This window comes from Sapajus apella, unplaced genomic scaffold, assembly GCF_009761245.1.
Source record: "Sapajus apella isolate SASKATOON/1434 unplaced genomic scaffold, GSC_monkey_1.0 scaffold65, whole genome shotgun sequence".
Taxonomy (NCBI): domain Eukaryota; kingdom Metazoa; phylum Chordata; class Mammalia; order Primates; family Cebidae; genus Sapajus; species Sapajus apella.
The window spans coordinates 8,070,141-8,090,353 of NW_022437005.1; the positions used below are offsets into that span (position 1 = coordinate 8,070,141).

The following is a 20,213-nucleotide window of genomic DNA, read 5'->3' on the forward strand; positions in this document are numbered from 1 at the left end:
AATTTTTTTTTTTCTTGTGTGGGGTCCTTTTATAGCCACGTTATGCCAAGAGGCTCAGGAACTGGCATTTACAGCAATGCTGCACCACCACCTGGGACTTACCAGGGAAACTTATACAGGCCGCTGTTGAGAGGACAAGCCCAAATTCCAAAACTTATGTCAAGTAAGCTTTTACTAATCGGTTATTTTACATTATAAATTAAATATCACAACAAAGGTTGATTTCTAATCTTCATTGCTGAAAAAGATTGGTTTTATCAGTGCAGTGAACTTTAGAAACATGTAAGCTAGAAGAGTTGTAAGAGAATACCTTATGCACAATCTTTCATATATTTTTCATCTTTATTTTTGCAGGTGCCTTGTAGCTGTATATATTTATGGGATACATGAGATATGTTGATACAGGCATACAATTAGTAATAATTACATCAGGGTAGATGGGGTATCCATCACCTCTAGCGTGTATTCTTTGTGTTAGGAACAATCCAATTATACCCTTTTAGTTATTTTTAAATGGTTTGCTATCAAATACTAGATCTTATTCATCGTTTCTAACTTTTTTTTGAGATGGAGTCTCACTTTGTCACCAGGCTGGAGTGCAGTGGCACTATCTCAGCTCACTGCAAACTCCGCCTCCCGGGTTCAAGCAGTTCTCCTGTCTCAACCTCCTGAGTAGCTGGGACTACAGGTGTGTGCCACCATGCCCAGCTAATTTTTGTGTTTTTAGTAGAGATGAGGTTTCACCATGTTGGCCAGGATGGTCTCTATCTCTTGACCTCATGATCCGCCCACCTTGGCCTCCCAAAGTGCTGGGATTATAGACTTGAGCCACTGTGCCTGGCCTCTATTTTTTGATACCCATTATCCATCCCCCCCTCCCCAGCTCTTCCTCCACTACCCTTCCCAGACTCTGGTAACCCTCCTTCTACTCTTTGTCTCCATGAGTTCGATTGTTTTAATTTGTAGTTCCCACAAATAGTGAGAACATGCAAAGTTTGTTTTTCTGTGCTTGACTTGTTTGACTTAACATGATGACCTCCAGTTCCATTCATGTTGTTACAGGTGGTAAGATCTCATTCTTTTTTGTGGCTGAACAGTACTCCTTTGTGTAGGTGTATCATGTTTTCTTTATCATTCACCTGTTGTTGGACACTTAGGTAGCTTCCAAATCGTGGTTACTGTGGATAGTGCTGGAGTAATTGTGGGAGTGCAGATGTCTTCTTGATGTACTGATTTCCCTTTTATAGGTGTATACTTGGCTTTAAGGATTTCTGGATCATATGGTAGCTGTAGTTTTATTTTTTTGAGGATCTTCCAAATTGTTCCATATTGGGTTGTACTAATTTACATTCCTACCAGTGATCTGTGAGAGTTCCCATTTCTTCACATCCTCACCAGCATTTGTTATTGCCTGTCTTTTGGATAAAAGCCATTTTAACAGGAGCAAGATGATAATCTCATTGTAGTTTTGATTTTCATTTCTCTGATGATCAGTGATGTTAAGCAACTTCTTATATCCTGTTCGCCATTTGAATGTTGAGAAATGTCTAAGAGATCTTTTGCCCACTTTAAAATCAGATTAGATTTTTTTTCCCATAGAGTTGTTTGAGCTCTTTACATATTCTAGTTATTAATCCCTGGCCAAATGGATAGTTTGCAGATATTTTTCCCATTCCATGGGTTGTCTCTTCACTTTGCTGATTGTTTCCTTTGCTGTGCAGAAGGTTTTTAACTTGATGTGATCCTGTGTGTTCAGTTTTGCTTTGGTTGCCTATACTATTGGGGTATTGCTCAAGAAATGTTTGCCCAGACCAATATCCTAGAGATTTTTCCCAAAGTTTTATTGTAGTAGTTTCATAGATTTAAGTCCTTTTAAACTATTTTTATTTGATTTTTCTATATGGTGAGAGATAAAATTCTAGTCTCATTCTTCTGCATATGATATCCAGTTTTCCCAGCACCATTTATTGAAGAGACTGTTCTTTCCTCAGTGTTTGTTCTTGGTTCCTTTGTCAAAAATGAGTTCACTGTAGATGTATGGATTTATTTCTGAGTTCTCTATTATGTTCCAATGGTCTGTGTTATCTGTTCTTATGCCAGTACCATACTGTTGTGGTTACTGCTGGTCTGTAGTATAATGTGAAGTCAGATAATGTGATTATTCCAGTTTTGTTCCTTTTGTTCAGGATAACTTTGATTATTCTGGGTCTGTTTTTCATCTTGACTATATATAGTTAACTGAATAAGATAATTTGGATTTCTTCCTTAATCTTCACTTACAAATCTGTTTCTCAGTTAACACAGGCAAAAGAAGTATGTGGAAATGATTGCAATGTATTTCATTAATACAAGTATAATTAAATCAGGTGCAATAGATATGGATTGTCATCACTTAGTTGCCTGAAAGACAAAGGTATCCCTTTCTTGATCCAAATTTTATCTCCGTACTACCTACAGTATAGCCAGGCACTGCTTTAGGTAGACTATATCTTTTTTTTCTTTTCACTCATGTTACCCAGGCTGGAGTGCAATGGCGCGATCTCGGCTCACCGCAACCTCCGCCTCCTGGGTTCAGGCAATTCTCCTGCCTCAGCCTCCTGAGTAGCTGGGATTACAGGCACGCACCACAATACCCAGCTAATTTTTTGTATTTTTAGTAGAGACGGGGTTTCACCATGTTGACCAGGATGGTCTCGATCTCTTGACCTCGTGATCCACCCGCCTTGGCCTCCCAAAGTGCTGGGATTACAGGCTTGAGCCACCGTGCCCGGCCTAGACTATATCTTTAACCCTATAGTTCTGGGAAACTTTAGTCTTTCCTTAACCCCTCATAACCTGTTTTGTGGGCAGGTCAGAAATGTTGACCACAAAAATAATTAACATGGCATTTGGATTGCAGTGGGAAAGGGAAAAGATAGTTGAGTGTTAAGACTTCATACATTTTTCATTGATTTTAAATTGTATCCCCATTTAATGTTATTTTTAAGCTCCGTTGTTATACCTACTTATCAAAGAAGTGTAAGTCATGTGCCCACGTTTCAAATTAATGTCTTCATGAAGGCTTTGTTTGTCCATTTCTGGTTGTCTGGTTGCTACAAGGGCAGCATGGAGGAGAAGAAACAGTGTGACAGATGCTCACATTTGTTAAATCTGAGTGTCATATCAGTAAAACAATTTTTTCTGAATGTTTGAAATATTTCATAAAAATTTAATTAAAAAAAAAAACAACAGAGTGATACTTTGTTATAGATACCCCTCAGAGCTGTTTTTAAATGGAAGCTGTACTTATTAAAGAACGTGCCAGGTTAAAATGGATGGGAAATATTTGTTCTATGCACCTAGCACCATTTTAATGCCAGTTAAGTTACCAACCAGAAGTCCAGATTTTTTTGATGTACTACTCAAGAAGAAATTGGTTCTATAGGTCTTACTCTTTCAGAGCCCTCTGTTTTTAGCGTATTGACTTTCTCTCTGCCCTTCTCTCCAGCAGCATAGCTTTGCTGCATGGCTTAATGACATTGAATGGAGCTTTGTGAGACTCTTATCATGAAAACTCTGGACTTCTATTCAGTGAAGCACAGAAGGGGTACAGAGTTAATGGTCCTGTGGGAATCTGCTTGGTGCAGTGATTATCAGCTGTTTCCCCTAAGATTTAGCAAATAACATTTCTAAGCATTTCTATATGTTCAGTATCAAGTCATACTATGTACAACAGGAGAGTCTAATCATTTTGAGTGAACTGTCTTTGCCCTAAGATTTTACCAATAAATGGTCAAAGCATATCCAACATATTTTTAAAGCCAGCTGTTTATTGACATATTCCTTATCAGTTTCTTTTTTCTTGTGGCTCTTTACCATTCATATGGATACCATGGCCTTCTGCTTCTAGCCTACAAGATCCTGTTCCAATAATAACAGAAAGAAAGAAGCCAGAAGGTTCTTTTTTTATTTATTAGCTTTACAGCAGAGGAGAGAATTTCATGCCCTAGGGGCCTGCAGTTCTATAGTTCTTAATCTGCCTTCTTTGGAAATAGACAACTCTTGTTTGCATCTGTGTATTTTATTTCGAATAGTGGAGTCCCTCTCTACTTTTACTAATATTACTTTGGTTAAATAACTCCTTATTTGCCATTGTTGTGGCTGTTATTAAAGTTAATGTATACTTGCAAAGTACAAAATACTTACAAACAGACTTTAATTAGAATCTATGCCAGTCAGAATATCTTTATTTAAATTACGTCATGAAAAATTGGGAGATGTGGTTTGTAAAGTAGGGATTGATTTAGAGCAAGAAACAAGTGCCCTCTGCCTCATGACTTGTAAACATGGAGTTACCTCAGGATTAGTGCTGGGACTCTAAAGACATTTAACATCTTTTCAAAGGGGATAGGAGGAGTGAAAAAGTTTATGGACAAAAAATCAGCAATCATGTGGTATTTAAATTGAGCCAACAAGTGAGGAATTTGGGTTACTCTAGGCTGAGAGAAAATAATGAACTTTGAAGTACATGGCAAGTATTTGGGTGGTATTAAGCATAGCATAACCGATACAAAATTAGATTGGGAGCATACATTGGAAAAGATTATGAGGGGAGGAAAGCTAATTTTAAAAATATTTTTAGTGATTTTAAAATATATCTTTAACTGCAGTACATGTTAATTGAATAAAATGTGGCATGTAGCAATAAAACATAAAAAACACCCATAATTCCACAGTCCTGAAATAAGCAGTGTTTCTTTTCATAATTTCATGTGTGCAAGTTTTGAAAATTACGTTATTATACATGTGTTTTTACATATACTTTTTACTGAAGTGTAACATATATAAAGTACCAAATTGAACTTATACAGTTTAGTGTTTATGAAATGGACATACTTATGTATCCACCATTCAGATCCAGTAGAAATGGATCAGTCCTCAGAAGCTAAAGGACTGATGAGTTCTTCCCCAGGCACTACCCTCAGCCTATTAAAGGGAACTGCTATCCTTACTGCAGTATCACAGTATCATATGTCACCTTTTTGGTTTTTTTTAAACTTTACCTAATAGTTTAAAAAGCTATTACATGACTACGCTTTTAAAAGCTTGCATTATTTTTTTCAATCTTTGTTTCTGAAATTTATATTGCTTGTAGCAATAGTTCATCCATTGTCTTTTTTTCTTCTTTTTTTGTCACCCAAGACAGTCTTGCTCTGTGGCCCAGGCTGGAGTACAGTGGTGCAATATTGGCTCATTGCAACCTCCTCCTCCTGGGCTCAAGCAATTCTGCCTCAGCCTCCCGAGTAGTTGGGATTACAGGCGTGTGCCACTATGCCTGGCTAATTTTTTATTTTCAGTAGAGATGGAGTTTCACCACTTTGGCCAGGCTGGTTTCGAACTCCTGACCTTGTGATCCACCTGCCTCGGCCTCTCAAAGTGTTTGGATTACAGGCGTGAGCCGTTATGCCCAGCAGTTCATCTATTTTTGTTGCTTACAGTGTTGAATCACAGGACTGTGTCACCATTTATTTACCCATCCAGTTGGAATAGCATTTGGGTTGGTTTCTCGTTTGGGATCACTGGATTGGACTGCTGTGAAACCTGTGTATCCTTCGATGCACATATGTAAACACTCATAATGTTTACAATCATCACAATAAAAAACATTATGTAACTTTTCAGTCTGAAATCATCACAATAAAAAACATTATGTACTCCACAGGAATGGAATTGCAAGAGTGTGTATGTTCAGCTTTAGTGAATGAAAGTGCCAGACACGTTTCCCAAATTACATTCAGTTAGTATGAATTTACACTCCTACAGCAGTGTAGGAGAGTTCTGTTTGTTTCATGTTGTAGCCAATCCTTGGTGTTGTCAGGGTTTTCACTTTTAGCCATTTGACTAAGCAGGGAGTGGTATCTCACTGAGCTTTTAGTTAGCATCTTCTTGGTGGCTAAGTTGAGCATTTATAAAAAATGCTTATTGACTATTTGGATATTTTTATGTGATGTAGTGTTCAAGGTTTGTCTTTTTTTTTTTTAATTTATCTAAATTATTATTTTTTAAATTATTTAATTTTTTTACATACTGTATCTGGCATTTCTCCCCATGTTATCTTTCCCCACCCCCTGCTGTCTCTCCCCTAGTGTCCCCAACTGCCCCCAGTGTGTGATACTCCCTCAGGCCACGTGTTCTCACTGTTCAGCACCCACCTATGAGTGAGAACATGCGGTGTTTGGCTTTCTGTTCCTGTGTCAGTTTGCTGAGAATGATGGTTTCCAGATTCATCCAAGTCCCTGTAAAGGACACAAACTCATCATTTTTTATTCCTGCATAGTATTCCATGGTGTATATGTACCACATTTTCTTTGTCCAGTCTAGCATTGATGGGCATTTGGGTTGTTTCCAGGTCTTTGCTATTGTACACAGGACTGCAATGAACATATGTGTGCGTGTGTCTTTATAGTAGAACGATTTATAGTTCTTTGGGTATATACCCAGTAATGGGATTGCTGGGTCAAAGGGAATTTGTATTTCTAGGTCCTGTCTGGTTTTTTAAACCGGGTTGTTGTCTGTTTGTTTTGTAGGCATTCTTATATTGTGGTTATGAGGGTAGTTTTATATTGGAAATATCGTTTTCCACTTGGCAATTTGCATTTTTGCTTTTTTTTTGGTGTTATATGGTGAATATAAAAAGGATGATATATTCCAGAAATTAGGTTTACTCTAGAAATGCCATGTTGGTTTAACTTTTGAAAATCAGTCAGTGTAATTTTTATGCCAGCACTTTGGGAATGTGGGTGAAGGGGTTGTGGGAATTCTTTGTACTTATCTTGTAACTTTTCAGTCTGAAATCATGACAATAAAAAATTAAGGACAAAAAGAATTATTACTATATAATTGATGTGTTTTGATGTTTTAAGTAATAGTGTATCTTAAATATCTATCATTTTCTAATTGCTTGTTTGTATATAGAAATAAAGTTGATTTTTGGATATTTGTATCTGACATCCTTAGTAGATTCATTTCTCCTAATAGTTTGTATGTTCTTTTGAAATTTTTTTGTGTATACAATTATGTCATCTCCAAGTAGTGACCATTTTTATTTTCTAATCTTAATGCCTTTTGTGTGTGTGTGTGTGTGTGTGTGTGTGTGTGTGTGTGTGTGTGTTTTGCTTTATCGCATTAGCTAGGACCTCATAATTAATAGAAGTGATGATGATGATGATAGATATACTCATTTCATTCCCAATCAGTTTCAAGGGGGAAACTTTTACTATTTCATCATTGAATATGATGTTTGCTGCAGTGTTTTTGTTTGTTTGTTTGTAGATACCATTTATCAGATTGAGGAAGTTCTTCTATTCTTTGTTTCTAGTGGGTATTAAATTTTATCAGATCCTTTTTTCCTCCAAAATCTGGGGGTTTTGTTTGTTTGTTTTTTTCTGTCTTGTGTTAGTATGGTAAATGACACTGATTGATTTTCAAATGTTAAACCAACATGGCATTTCTGGAGTAAACCTGATTTCTGGAATATATCATCCTTTTTATATGTCACTACATTCTGTGTGTCAGTGTATGGTGGTATTTTTTAAATCTCTGTGTTATGAGAGAGATTAGTTTTACTAGTTTTCCTTTTTTGCATGTTCTGGGTTAGAGTTTTTTTCTGGCTGGCCCTATAAAACAAGTTGGAAAATGTTTTCTACATTTTTATTCTCTGTATGAATTATCATAAGATTGTTGTGATTTCTTAATTTTTAGAAGAATTCAATCATCAAGCCAGCTGGATTTAGAGATTCCTTTATGAAAAGGTTTTTAATTATAGATTCAAAATTTTAAATACTGGCTTTTCAGATTTTTCAGTAAATTGTTATGTTGATTTTGATAAGTTCTTTTTTTATATTTGGCAGAAATGTGCCCATTCTAAAATTCCAAAATTATTGCCAGAAATTGTTCCTAAGATTTTTAAATATGTTTTTAATGATTGTAAGACTTCAAAATTAAGTGCTGATACTGGTAATGTACAGTCACTCTTTTCTTGATTAGTGTTACTAGAATCTATTTAATGTTTTTTTAGAACCTATTTAATTTTATTGTTTTTGTCCCCATTGAACTAACATTTTGTTTTGTTGAATTATTTTTTCTTTTCCCTCCTCCCATGTACCTTTGTTTTCTATTGATTTCTGCATTTGTCTTCATTATTCTCTTCTACTTTTGGGGGGATTAAATTGATATTCTTTTTCGGGCTTTTGAGATGGAGACTTGGGTAATTTAGTCTTTTCTAGTATATGCACTTCAGTGTTACAGATTTCCCTCTAATCACTTTAGCCGTATCCCACAAAGCTTTGTCTCACATGTTTATTATCACTTAGTTCATAGTATTTTCTGATTTTTATTTTGTTTTATTTTGTACCATGGATTATTTAGAAGTATATTGCTTATTTTTATTTTTTTTTAATGTTTTGGGCTCTTCTAATAATCTTTTAAAAGTTTACTTCTTAACTGCAGGCTAAATTTCTAGAAATGGTATTGCTGGATCAGAAGGCATGGTGAATTTCTAGACTTTTGGTCAGTGTCACCACAGCCTCCAAATAAGAGTATACCGTTTTATACTTCCTATAATGGCATATAAGAATGACTAATATCCCACTCCCATCAGTACCAGGTGTTATTTTTTAAAAGTTCTTGGCCAGTTGCAGTGGCTCACACCTCTAATCTAAGCACAAATTTAACGAAGCATGGTGGTATCCTGTAGTCTCAGCTACTCAGGAGGCCGTGGCAGCAGGTTTGGTTGAGCCTGGATTTGAGGCTGCAGTGACCTGTGATAGCGCCACTGCCCTCCAGCCTGGGTAACAGCAAGACCTTGTCTCTTTAAAATAAAATAAAAAGTTCTTGCTAATTTGATGAGGAATAATGTGTCTTTGTTTTAAGATGTGATTTTTGTTTTCAGTTCCTGCTTTGGTCATATTTTTACTGACCAGTTTTTTTACCTTGTAAGTCGGCTGTTCTTGTCTCTTGCTGATTTAATTTGGGCACTCACTAGTCTGTTTATGAGCTTTTAAAAACTAGCAGAAGAATGAACCAGGTACAACTCCATTCTAGAACCACAGCACTGTGGGTTAAGGAGAGATGATGAACGTCTGGTACTATGGCAGAGTAGATCCAAAGTCTGGAAGGTGGGAAGAAGAGAAGGCTGAAAGTCTGGATAATTGAATATGAAGAGAGGAGGAGAGGGAGAAGGGAATGAAGAGACATATGTGTCCACTCTGGGTACTTACTGAGGCTTTTCACAGAGCTTGGAAACCCAGGAGGGTGAAGGAATATGAAAGAATGTGATGAATTATTTTGTAGAAGTCAAAGTGCCTGAAAGACATTAAAGGCATCTGTGGTAGGTAGTAATAGGAGTCAGGTTTTTGCTCAAGACAAAGGGGACCCAGTTGGAGAGAAATATAGGGATTGTCTGCATATAAGCCAGATGTGTAAAAGCTCAAAAAAGATTTGAATAGGTTAATGGATTTTAATTGCCCTTGGTTATAAGAAAACCTTGGAAGGCTTGGGTTAAGAGGTTGGACTTCCTAGAAGGCAACCATGTCATTTCACAAATCAGTTATTCCCTAATACTTTTGTAAGAAATGCATTGGATAAGAAATGTATAGCCTGATCTAGAATGGTCATTAAAGTATGATAAGCTCAGGCAGATGCTGCAGAAGATGAAGAAAAGAAATCTGATGTTTTGTGATGTTTCCCCAATATCGTTACACATAGTCCAACATATGATTTGTTTTTTTTGTTTTTTGTTTTTGTTTTTTGTGTTTTTTTTTTTTTTTTTTTTTTTTTGACACAGTCTTGCTCTGCTGCTCAGGCTGGAGTGCAGTGGTGCAATCTTGGCTCACTGCACCTCTGCCTTCCGGGTTCAAGCGAGCCTCCTGCCTTAGCCTCCCAAGTAGCTGGGATTACAAGTATCCACCACCACACCGAGCTAATTTTTTTATTTTTAGTAAAGTCAGGGTTTTGCCATGTTGGCCAGGCTGGTCTCAAACTCCTGGCCTGAATTGATCCGCCCATTTCAGCCTCCCAAAGTGTTGGGATTATGGTGGTGAGCCACTGTGTCTGACCTATGATTTGGTTTTTATTTTCTTTTAGTTTACTGTCATTAACACTTCTGACATTTTTATCTCGTTACCTCGATTCAATATTTATGTAGAACTAATCCTTACCCTTGTATTAATCTTTCATCCATTCATCCCTATCTATCTATATCCTTTTCTAATTTTTATCTGATCCCTTCTCTTTATATTTTCTTTTAAATGCCAGATTTTGAGGGGCGTAGTATTATCCTTTTAAAAAGAGCAGAGATTCCAGTGTTTTAGCCAAGACCTTTTCTTATTTTTTCTGTATAAATCCTGTATTTGCCTAGATGCTTACAACTAAAATGTGTGCATTATTTTTCTTTCCTATCCTAATTGGATATGAGTAATAATGTTAAGTTGTAAACCTTTAAGATGTTGAGTGTAGTTGTTAAACCTCCCATCCTGCCTTGTTGAAACCCTAAGTTTCTGAGCTTGCTATTAGGAAGCACAAAATCATGGGTGGTTCTTCTCTGCTTCTTCTGAAATAAATTAACATGAAGTGCCATCTCAACTGACAGCATAAATGCCTGTGAAACTTTGAGATTGCACAGTGTAGTGGAGAGTGGTTATGAGAACATAGTCCCCGGCCTCACTCTGATCCTTAACAGCTGTGTGACCTCTGATAGGTTTGGTCATTGCCCCAGTTTCTCATCTCAAAAATAGTATAGAGGATAAGACAACTTATCACACAGAATAACCAGACTAAATGAATTTAAGTAGTTAAGCACTTAAAATACTACCTTGTACAGAGTAAGTACTATGAAAGTATTAAATAAGTGATAAAAGATCATCTTTCATGGAATTTTGAACTTCAAAATTTAGTCAGATAGCTTATTTTAGTAAAACTGAGATCTAAGCCATTTATTCCATCTAAAATATTTTTAGCATCATAATTATTATCTTCATGTAGTATGAAATTGTACTCAAGAAGGGCTGTTTGGTCAAACTGACAACTCTGTCAGGTGTCTGTTGTGGGCGTTTCTTGTTGGTGTTTGATTTGCCTTGGATGTGTCAGTTTTTGGCTGATGAGTAATTATCTGAGTACTGATAACTTGTTGGAGTCGAGTGTAGCCCTGCGTACTCAGTCTGAATAAAAAGCATTTGGTTTTTGTAGCCCAGAGAACCTTAAATGTGACTTCTCTTCATTTTAGTCTGTGAACTTGTCAATTAGCTGCATTGAAAAGTGATTTTTGATTAGTACAATCAGTAAACATGGAATCTTTTCTGTGATTACCACACTGATTAGGTAAATTGTCACTTCAGAAGCTATGGGCAAAGCTCGGTTTACGTGGCCTTAGAGCTCTAGAAAAGGGATAAGTTTTTAAAGACCAAAGGAAAAAATTAACCGTCATTTTTCCACTCTAGCCTGTACCTTTCTGAAGTGCAATTCACTATCTCAGAATTTTTTTTCTTCCTCTCAAATAGATCTTCTGTTAGAGCCATACAAATGAATAATAATAAGTTTGTTTTACCATCTACTTCATTACTGATGAGCCAGGAAATATTTCTGCTTTACGAATACTTCAGGGTATATATGTTACTAAGAGCCATATGAAGAAATTTGGTTAAAAGTAGCCTTGAAGTATTTCTTGGAGCCTTTTTATTTTTCTTTTTGGATTGAAAACAAGGGGTATTTTAATAATTGCATCAGAGTTTATTGAAAGTTTGAGAAAATTTGCTTAGGTTTTAACAAAAAACTCTAATTTTTGTATGTGCTGCTGAGTTTATGTGGAAAAAAATATTGTCCTGGAGGTGAGAGAGAGAAAATGGAAAATGGAGAGGCACCTGGCACACTAGAGGTCATATATTCAGAACGTTTGCTGTTTTTTAAGATACTTCCAGGTGTATAGATTAGACAATTAAGGAGTATTTCCTCCTCCAAAAAAAGCATTTATGCTTAGTAAACTTTACATTATAGTTCTACTTAGAAATATTGCTGTGCTTAATCTAAGAAAAGCATGTTTGAGTCTAATGAACATATATTATGGGTGGTGATGGCTTCATCTCCATTCACACAGTTCCTAGGAGAAAATATGTAAGTTTTTTTCCCCATCTTTATTTTTCTTAAAACATTAGGTTAAATGTTTCTGAAGGTTCCTCTTAATGTAGATATATCTTTGTATTGTCTTCATTCAATTTTAAATTTATTAGGGAGCCACTGTGGAAGCTTTCATGAGTACCATGGGGAATGTGTATCCTGTGATTAAAACATACATAAAGATGGAATATGAAAATAGGCTTCTGGGAAAACAAAACATAAAGAGACACGAGGCAACCACAATATGGAATTAAGTCTTAATGGGAAAAAAGGGTGCGTTTCCAGGGTAACCTCAGGGATTCTGGGGCATGTGAAGTACCGGGGTAGACAGGGGTCTGGAAGAAAATGTGCTGTATTTCTTTTGCCTTATGTTATGTTTGCAAATTTTGTATATATAAAGGCACTAAAATGAAATACTTCTGGGAACATTTTAACTGATTCTCACTGAACTAATTGTGTGCATGATATTTTGAAAAAGTGGCTCAAACATTGATTTTACTTTCAGTAGATTACTTTCTCACAAATGATAACTCATTGAAAGTCATATATGCAAATGTACCTTAAGTTTTCCCATAGAAATAAACCATACAAATGAAATTTTTACTATTATTGTAAGAATTTTCTACTTTTACCTCTTCAGAAAATTGATTTTCTGACAGTGTATAGTCTGTAGTAATGACTCAGAACTTACTCTGGGCGTAGAGTGGGGAGCCTGCTTCCTCTGTTTTCTGTGGACGGTGTGGTGATCAGCATCCTCTGCATTGTTACTCAGTTTGACTGCTGGTAGTTTGACTTTTAAGAGATAAAAAAGGAACTTAATTCGAATTGATTAAAGATTAGAGATTCTTTTAATTCACAATGGGAATCTGCCTGAAAGTGACCGCTGGTGAAGGGCTTCCAGTACCTTTCTGAGAGAGGTGGGTTTGGCTCCCATCGGTATGACTGGAGGGGCTTTTCCAGCTGGCCATGGACTGAGGTGTGAGTGGGCTGTGGCAGCGGCAGATGGCTGCCCCCCTTCAGGTAGTTTGTCCACATACAGAAAACTTTATTCAGCCTGGCCTTCTCATCCTGTCGAGATGGGAAGGAAGCCCAAGGCTGAGGTTGCCAGTTGTGTGTTAGAATCATTGTGCACAGCCAGATATTTTACTGGTTCTGTGTTCTTGGTCATGGGGTTTTTAAAGCATGATTCTACTTTTTTCTTTCTTTCTCTCTCTTTCTTAAGTAAAAACTGTATATATTTTTGGTTTCTAACCAGAGATAAGCTTTCATCTCTTCTTTAAGAAAGTAATTTTGAAAAGCATTTTTCTAGTTTGTATTTCTATTAAAATGTGAGCCTGAATACATTATGGTAAGCCATGTTGTCCTTGGTCTCGGGAGTCTAGAGGAGGTTACTGTCCTCGCATGCTGAACTCATTAGACAACTTCTGGAACCAGCAGTTTTAATTAGGTCACAGCAGACCCCGCTGAAGGTGAGGTGACTGCAGGTTGTGGTTCATCGATATAGACAGGCCCAGATGTTTCTTTCATCCCATTTATCTGTCAGTTTATATAGAAGAGCAGGAGCCATTTAACTGTTTCTTCTAGTGAGATGTTGTTGCTAGTTCAGCTTTGTGTTACAAGAAGACTATCAGAAAAGATGGAGAAGTGGGTGGTCCCTTCATTAAAGTGTTTTCTTGGTTTGTGTTGGAGAGATTGTGTGTACTCTGCTTTACATTAATGATAGCAATTTATGCCTTCAGAAGGAAAAGTTCAGGATTTCTGTCGTAGATACTATTAATTCAGTTTGCATTCTATTTATGAAAAAGAACTAAACCTTTTGTACAGCATTTAAAATATAAATGTAAAAACTGTATAATATATGTGTCTTAACACACAGACATATGTGCGCACGCACACACACACACACACACACACACACACACACACACACACAGAGAGAGAGAGAGAGAGAGAGAGAGATAGCAAGAGGATTGTGTGAGTTTAGTGGCCAGGGGTTACTAGAACTATTTTATCAAAGGAAAAATCATAAAAATTTGCTGACCTTGTTACTTTTTACATTTGTGGTGTGTGTTGTTATGATACTAGTTTATTTGGTTTACAGTCTTTCTCAGATTCTTTTCAAGAACTTTTAATTATAAAATGTATGAGTAGTTGAATATTGGTTACTTTGAAAAATCTTTACCCTTTTCTGTTTCGTTTCCAGATATGAGGCCCCAGGACTCCTGGCGAGGTCCTCCTCCCCTTTTCCAGCAGCAAAGGTTTGACAGGTAATATTAAAGCAGACATGACTTTTAAATACTTTCTCACACCAACATTTGGGGTTTATGGGTTTTATGGAAGCTAAAAGCTCTGGTTAGAAATGTACTTTTTCCCACCCAAAACAATTTCCCTCATACCTATCCTTTAGGAAAATATATAGCTAATACTTTAAGACTAGTATTTAATATACTTTCCTACTTTTCTTGGTTCTTAGCCTTTATTTTATTTATGCTTTTGAGATGCCCTGAAAAATGCAACACAGCTTAAAACTGTATTAGGTTTTGGTCAGGCTAAACAAATTTCTTTTTAGAAGGGTTGTGCAGCTTAATGAGGCATAACTAATGGTGTTCCACTTTTATCATTTCTGTGCGGGCGATGCAGCGTTAGTACAGACCAGCCATTGATTCTTGCTACAAACCTCTTGAAGTCCTAATCAGCTTCTTTGGTACAACTTTTTCAATGCTGACAAGCCTATTGTAGGGCAGTGTCACTATAGGTCAGTAGTTATTAGTTGCCACTGAAAACAGTTTCTTTAACTACTTAAGACTGAACTGAATTAAATGCAGAAGGGACTCAGAAGAGGATTATGGGATCTGCAGTCTAATAAGTACCATGGACTAGGAGGAATGTGACATGGTTTAATAACAAGGGATGTTTAACATGTATTTCTTCATTGATAAGTTGTGTGCTCCTAAGTCAGATGGACTCTATACGGTAAAACAGCTAGGCACATTATGAATAATTAAACATCTGCAGAATAATTTTTAAAGGCCAGCCTTAAAGTGTATCATTTCACGATGGTTTTGCCTTCCCAGTCTTAATCTATTTTATTCTCTTGGTCTCTGCCATGTTAATAGTCTCTAATCTGTTCACATCTGAAATGAATAAAGTGTTTTTATATATGGGGTTCTAAATTCAGCTCCCCTTTTAAGAAAACTTTGTAACTCTTTAGAGACTCCAAAACTTCATTTCACTGTTTTATTTAACCAGATAAAAGGAACCCTGTTGTTCAATGTTTACTAATAGTATCAACTTAGTGCAAGTCTCATTAAATAATAGTACTAGCAATGTGTGTAATGTTTTGTTTTTAATGTATGCTCTGAAAGAACACAGTGTGTGTTTCATTTTCTTCAGTAGCACCAATTTTAAGCAAAAATTAAATGAGTAAGGGGTAAATGTTTCCCAAATTATATACTTCGTTTCCCTATCTTATTGCTCACTTTCCATGTTAATAATCATGAATGTTTGTCTGCTTACAAAATGTTAACACTGTGTTAACATCCTTTAGTAAGAATGATTTCATTTATTCCTCCCTACAATGCACTGAAGTAGATGCTGTTATTTTTAGATTTTTGCAAAGGAAGAAAGTGAGGCACACAGAAGCTCAGCAGCTTACCTAAGGTCACTCTTTTGTGCCATTCTTTACCAAGAAACTTTTCACTGGAACAAAACTCATCAGAATATTTACTCTGAGCATAATATAAAGATGTAGGGACTTCAAAGGAAGTAAAGGATCTGTTTCCACTTCTGAGGCCCCAAACAGCTTTCTTCCCCCTCTGTTCACATTAAAAGTTTTCCTAAGATCATCATCATTGTCCCTTCCCTTGCCCTCCTGTCCATCAGGTTTTGTTCTTATTCCACCCTACTGACTTTATGAACCCAGAAGGTTAGGGACAAGTTTTGTGGGGATGCTTTTTGTTGTAGTTTTAGTTAAATACTTAAAATCCTGCCTGAAATCAAAAGGTAAATGTGAGCATAATAGAGTTCTATCTTAAAAGTTTTATATCACAGACATTTAAGAAATATACCATTTCGCTCCACAACTAGGTTTTACCAGTCTGTGTAGTTCAGTATGTTTCCACGGCACTATTCTGAGTGTTTGTTGAGAGTCTTATTAAAAAAGAATTTTGAGTGTCTTTTTTTTATGACATTGCATTTCTTGAATAATTTCCTACCTTAAGACAGTATATATAATCCATATATCAAGTAGATTTAAAACTATAACAGGAACATCCTCCCCACACTGGCACAGCCTAGACTTAATAGATGCCTAGTATTGGAGTTCCTCTTGTCGCTTGAGTTCTGCCACATTGTTGGGGTTCTTCTTGTCAGTGGAGACGTCTCTTCTTCGGTCATCTGCAAGGCAACCGTTTAGTTTTTTACCTATGGGTGTTAAACTCAATCATGAGAAATCTTTGAAAACTCTTATTTTACCATATATATACATTTAAAATATCCAGATTGATAGTAATTACTTCACATCACCAGTAACTTTTCAAAACAGTAATTTGGAAACTTAAGAATGTTGTTGCCATCTCCAATGCCCAATGGCTCAAATAAGTTGTCTTAGTTATTAACTTATAATTTTTATTTATTGATTGAATAATTGAGAAAAGGTCTCACTCTCTTGCCCAGGCTGGAGTGCAGTGGCATGATCTTGGCTCACTGCAGCCTCTGCCTCCCAGGCTCAAGCAATTCTCGTGCCTCAGCCTCCCAGGTAGCTGGGACTACAGGCCCACACCACCATGTGTGGCAAATTTTTGTATTTTTTTTTTTTGTTTGTTTGTTTGTTTAGAGACGGGGTTTCATCATGCCGCTCAGGGTGGTCTCTAATTCCTGGGCTGAAGTGATCTGGCTGCCTTGCCTCCTGGAGTGCTGGGATTGCAGGCTGAGCCACTGTGCCTGGCCTAACTGCTAATTTTTAAAGGCTACGGTGTGTCCAGTCTCTGTGCTTCTATCCCAGATTTTTTTGCAAATTATATAATTAGTCTACACATATGATAAACTTGTGGAAAATAAAGGCCTTTCTGTCATAAAAGTCAGAAGAGGGTAGTACATGACATTGTTGCTTTGTTCTTCTGTTTAATTTTAATTATTGATAATAATTTTCATAAAAATTATCTTTGTCAAAAACAGTATAAGTAATTCAAATAAAAAGGAGACCTTTATGTTTTTAAACTGTGGCTTTGTTCTTAACCTACTTTTTGGAACATAAAATAGTTTTGAATTGTATTTATAATGTATATTATTTATGCCAGCAGATCCTAAAACTCAGTTGAGTGAATTTTATTATTGTAAGACTTGAAAGAAAAACTGATCACAGTTAATAAAAGATGTGAATTGCAGTTTAGCCTTCGGGTTTTGCATTAATTGGCCCAGTTTTGATGAGACTGGCTACAGCACAAACCTTAGCCCTTCACTCCTGCAGAAACTGGAGAGACCATTCCTGTCTCTGCACATGGAGCTGTTTTTGCTAAAACAGTTGAGGCATCCTTGCTAAAATATGTTTGTGCTAGTAATTATCCTGAAAAATAATTAAAATCCCTAGCCGTATGCATTTTCTTTCTGAGATACTTATTTCTAATTGTATTCTGAATTACTTATATTGTTAATAGAGCTCTGGTTTCAGCTACCAACTGTAAAGAAAAGCTTTAGCCTTTCTAGAATTCTTTAGAGAGCAGTTCTTCTCTTCAAGCCATCACACAAAAATAATTATCTTTGGTGTTGTTTTAATATAAAGAAGGCAAGCTCCAAGTGAAGGGAGGAGAGTGAGGGTAGAAAGGTTGGATTCCGGCTTGAATAGGTGTGAGAAGAATGCTTCACCCAGTGAGCCCAGCACCGGGCTTTTTTCCCTAAGACCTCAGAAGTGAAATTCTTATGCTGATATGGTTATAACTGGTTACCAGCTAGTCAGCACTAAAGTGAATTTAAAGTTTTATTGAATTCCTCCTAATACGGTCAGTGGCCTCAAAGCTTCTAATATTAAAATATACTGGAGCATTTGCCTCTGTTTGTTCTTTATAGTGACTTCCATAAAATGGAAGTTATGGAAAGTGCCTTAAGGAGAAAGTTAAATCTTAAAAGGTGATTGCCTTTGAAGGGGTATGCTTGCTACATTGTTTATGTGACAGTTTTTAATTAAGTTATGATTTAGTATATTATACCTGTTGCTTTGCATCTGCAAAGTTAAAATAGGCACTTGAAGACAATTAAACATTTCTTTCGACTAGTAATCTGGGACAGCAAACTGGGTTATAATAGCCGTTGAGTCTGTGTTCCCATGTAAACTGTACACCAAATGCCAGTCAGCCCATGCCAATTAGTGCTCATGTTGCTAGGTCACCGTGGTCAATTGAAAGCTGCATCAATAGAACTTGAAAAGGTTTCCTCCCAATCAGACCTTCTGACATATTGAACAGAATAATGGATGGGAAAAAACAGCCAAGTCCCCTACCCTGGATTCAAAATACTCAGCAGTAAGAATTCATTTGCAACCTGCAATTAACTGGAAAGAATGGATCCAAGAATGAGTCTGGACATTTTTGAAAATAAAGCTTCATTCTCCTGTCTTGTACATGTTTACTCTTTGGATAGCATCTTAAATGTAGCCAACTTGGTGATCTTGGGTCTAAATCTTTAAGTGACCAAAAAGGAAATTTTCCAGTTGAAAATGAACAAAATTTTTCAAACGCAGAACTTCTCGGTTGAGTTTAAACATCCATTGTAATAAATGCTGATGCTTCATGAAACATGTTAGATTATACTGGATATAAGGGACACAAAGGCCATTCTGATACTCTGCATTTTATATGAAAAATCCAGGCAAATTGGATTGTATTAAAATTTGAGGATGATACCTACCGATTTTAGGCTTTGTGCTATATAATAGGCATGGCTTCTGATGTTAACCTGGTACTTTTCCACAGAGGTGTTGGGGCTGAACCCCTGCTGCCATGGAACCGGATGCTGCAAACCCAAAATGCAGCCTTCCAGCCAAACCAGTACCAGATGCTAGCCGGGCCTGGTGGGTATCCACCCAGACGAGATGATCGTGGAGGGAGACAGGTAAATGGGCTGTGGGATGAAAAGCATACTGCTCACCTTTTATTTAAACAAGCCTCTCAAGACTCCATATTTCTTACTGACATTTCTGGAGAAGATAATAGAGTATTTTGGCTGAACTTGGACCTATCATTAAGAACATATATGGGTTGAATACCTGCCTCACCAAATAGGTTATATGCCTTGAAGATGCCGAAGAATTTCTAACCCCAAAGCCCTCTGAATCTTAGCAGTCAGTGATAATTAGTCCTCCAGATATAGTAAGTCACCAAAACACATTGTTTTTCCTTTAAGGAGATTGTTCTTTAGTATAAACTAGATCCCTCATAATGGGCGCTGATTTTCTGGAAGCCGAAAGTAGGAGTCTATCTACTTTTTCAGCTGCTGTCTTTGTTCATTTTAGAAGTCCCCTGTCTTGATTCATCTGCTATCCCTCCTTATAAAAGAAATCTCTGATAATCTTTCACATATTTTTCTTCTCAATGTAAGCAGCTGTATCACTGAATGAATATCGTAATTCCTAGACAAATTTATGTAGCATATTTGTGAATATTACAAAATGAAGTATATGTAAGCTTCATTTCCATCTCTTTACAGAATCCGGTTTTAGCAGCATTTAAGACTGAGGTCTATTTGACATAATATGACACCCTGGCCAGTATTTACATGCTCTTAATGGAATCCTTACTAGAGAACAAGATTGGAATGCTATGATTCAGAATGTAATGTTTATGGAGTTTGGCACCTGCAGTGATGTGAAGTGGTTTTTAAATTGCTTACCTGGTATTGCCTCCAGGCCTTTTGCAGTGCTTCACATATTAATTAGTAAGACCTCTCTTCTCACAGATAAGGCACATATTTTTTATATGTTTTTTGATATATTCTTAAAAGTATCTCCACCTTAAAAGAAAATTGCAAATAGTTAATGTCCTTTGAGAAGATTTTGTTACAGTTTATTTAAATCA

At 36.5% G+C, this 20,213-nt stretch overlaps 1 protein-coding gene across 3 annotated transcripts in view; it reads left to right on the forward strand.

Moving 5' to 3' along the window:
• Positions 1 to 20,213, forward strand: part of XRN2 (5'-3' exoribonuclease 2) — a 91,180-nt gene that overhangs the window by 69,108 nt on the left and 1,859 nt on the right. For all 3 annotated transcript variants that reach the window (XM_032248137.1, XM_032248138.1, XM_032248139.1), the window contains exons 27-29: positions 36 to 163; positions 14,351 to 14,414; positions 19,113 to 19,251. In XM_032248137.1, coding sequence (XP_032104028.1) covers positions 36 to 163; positions 14,351 to 14,414; positions 19,113 to 19,251 — 331 coding nt within the window. The remainder of the gene's footprint in view (positions 1 to 35; positions 164 to 14,350; positions 14,415 to 19,112; positions 19,252 to 20,213) is intronic.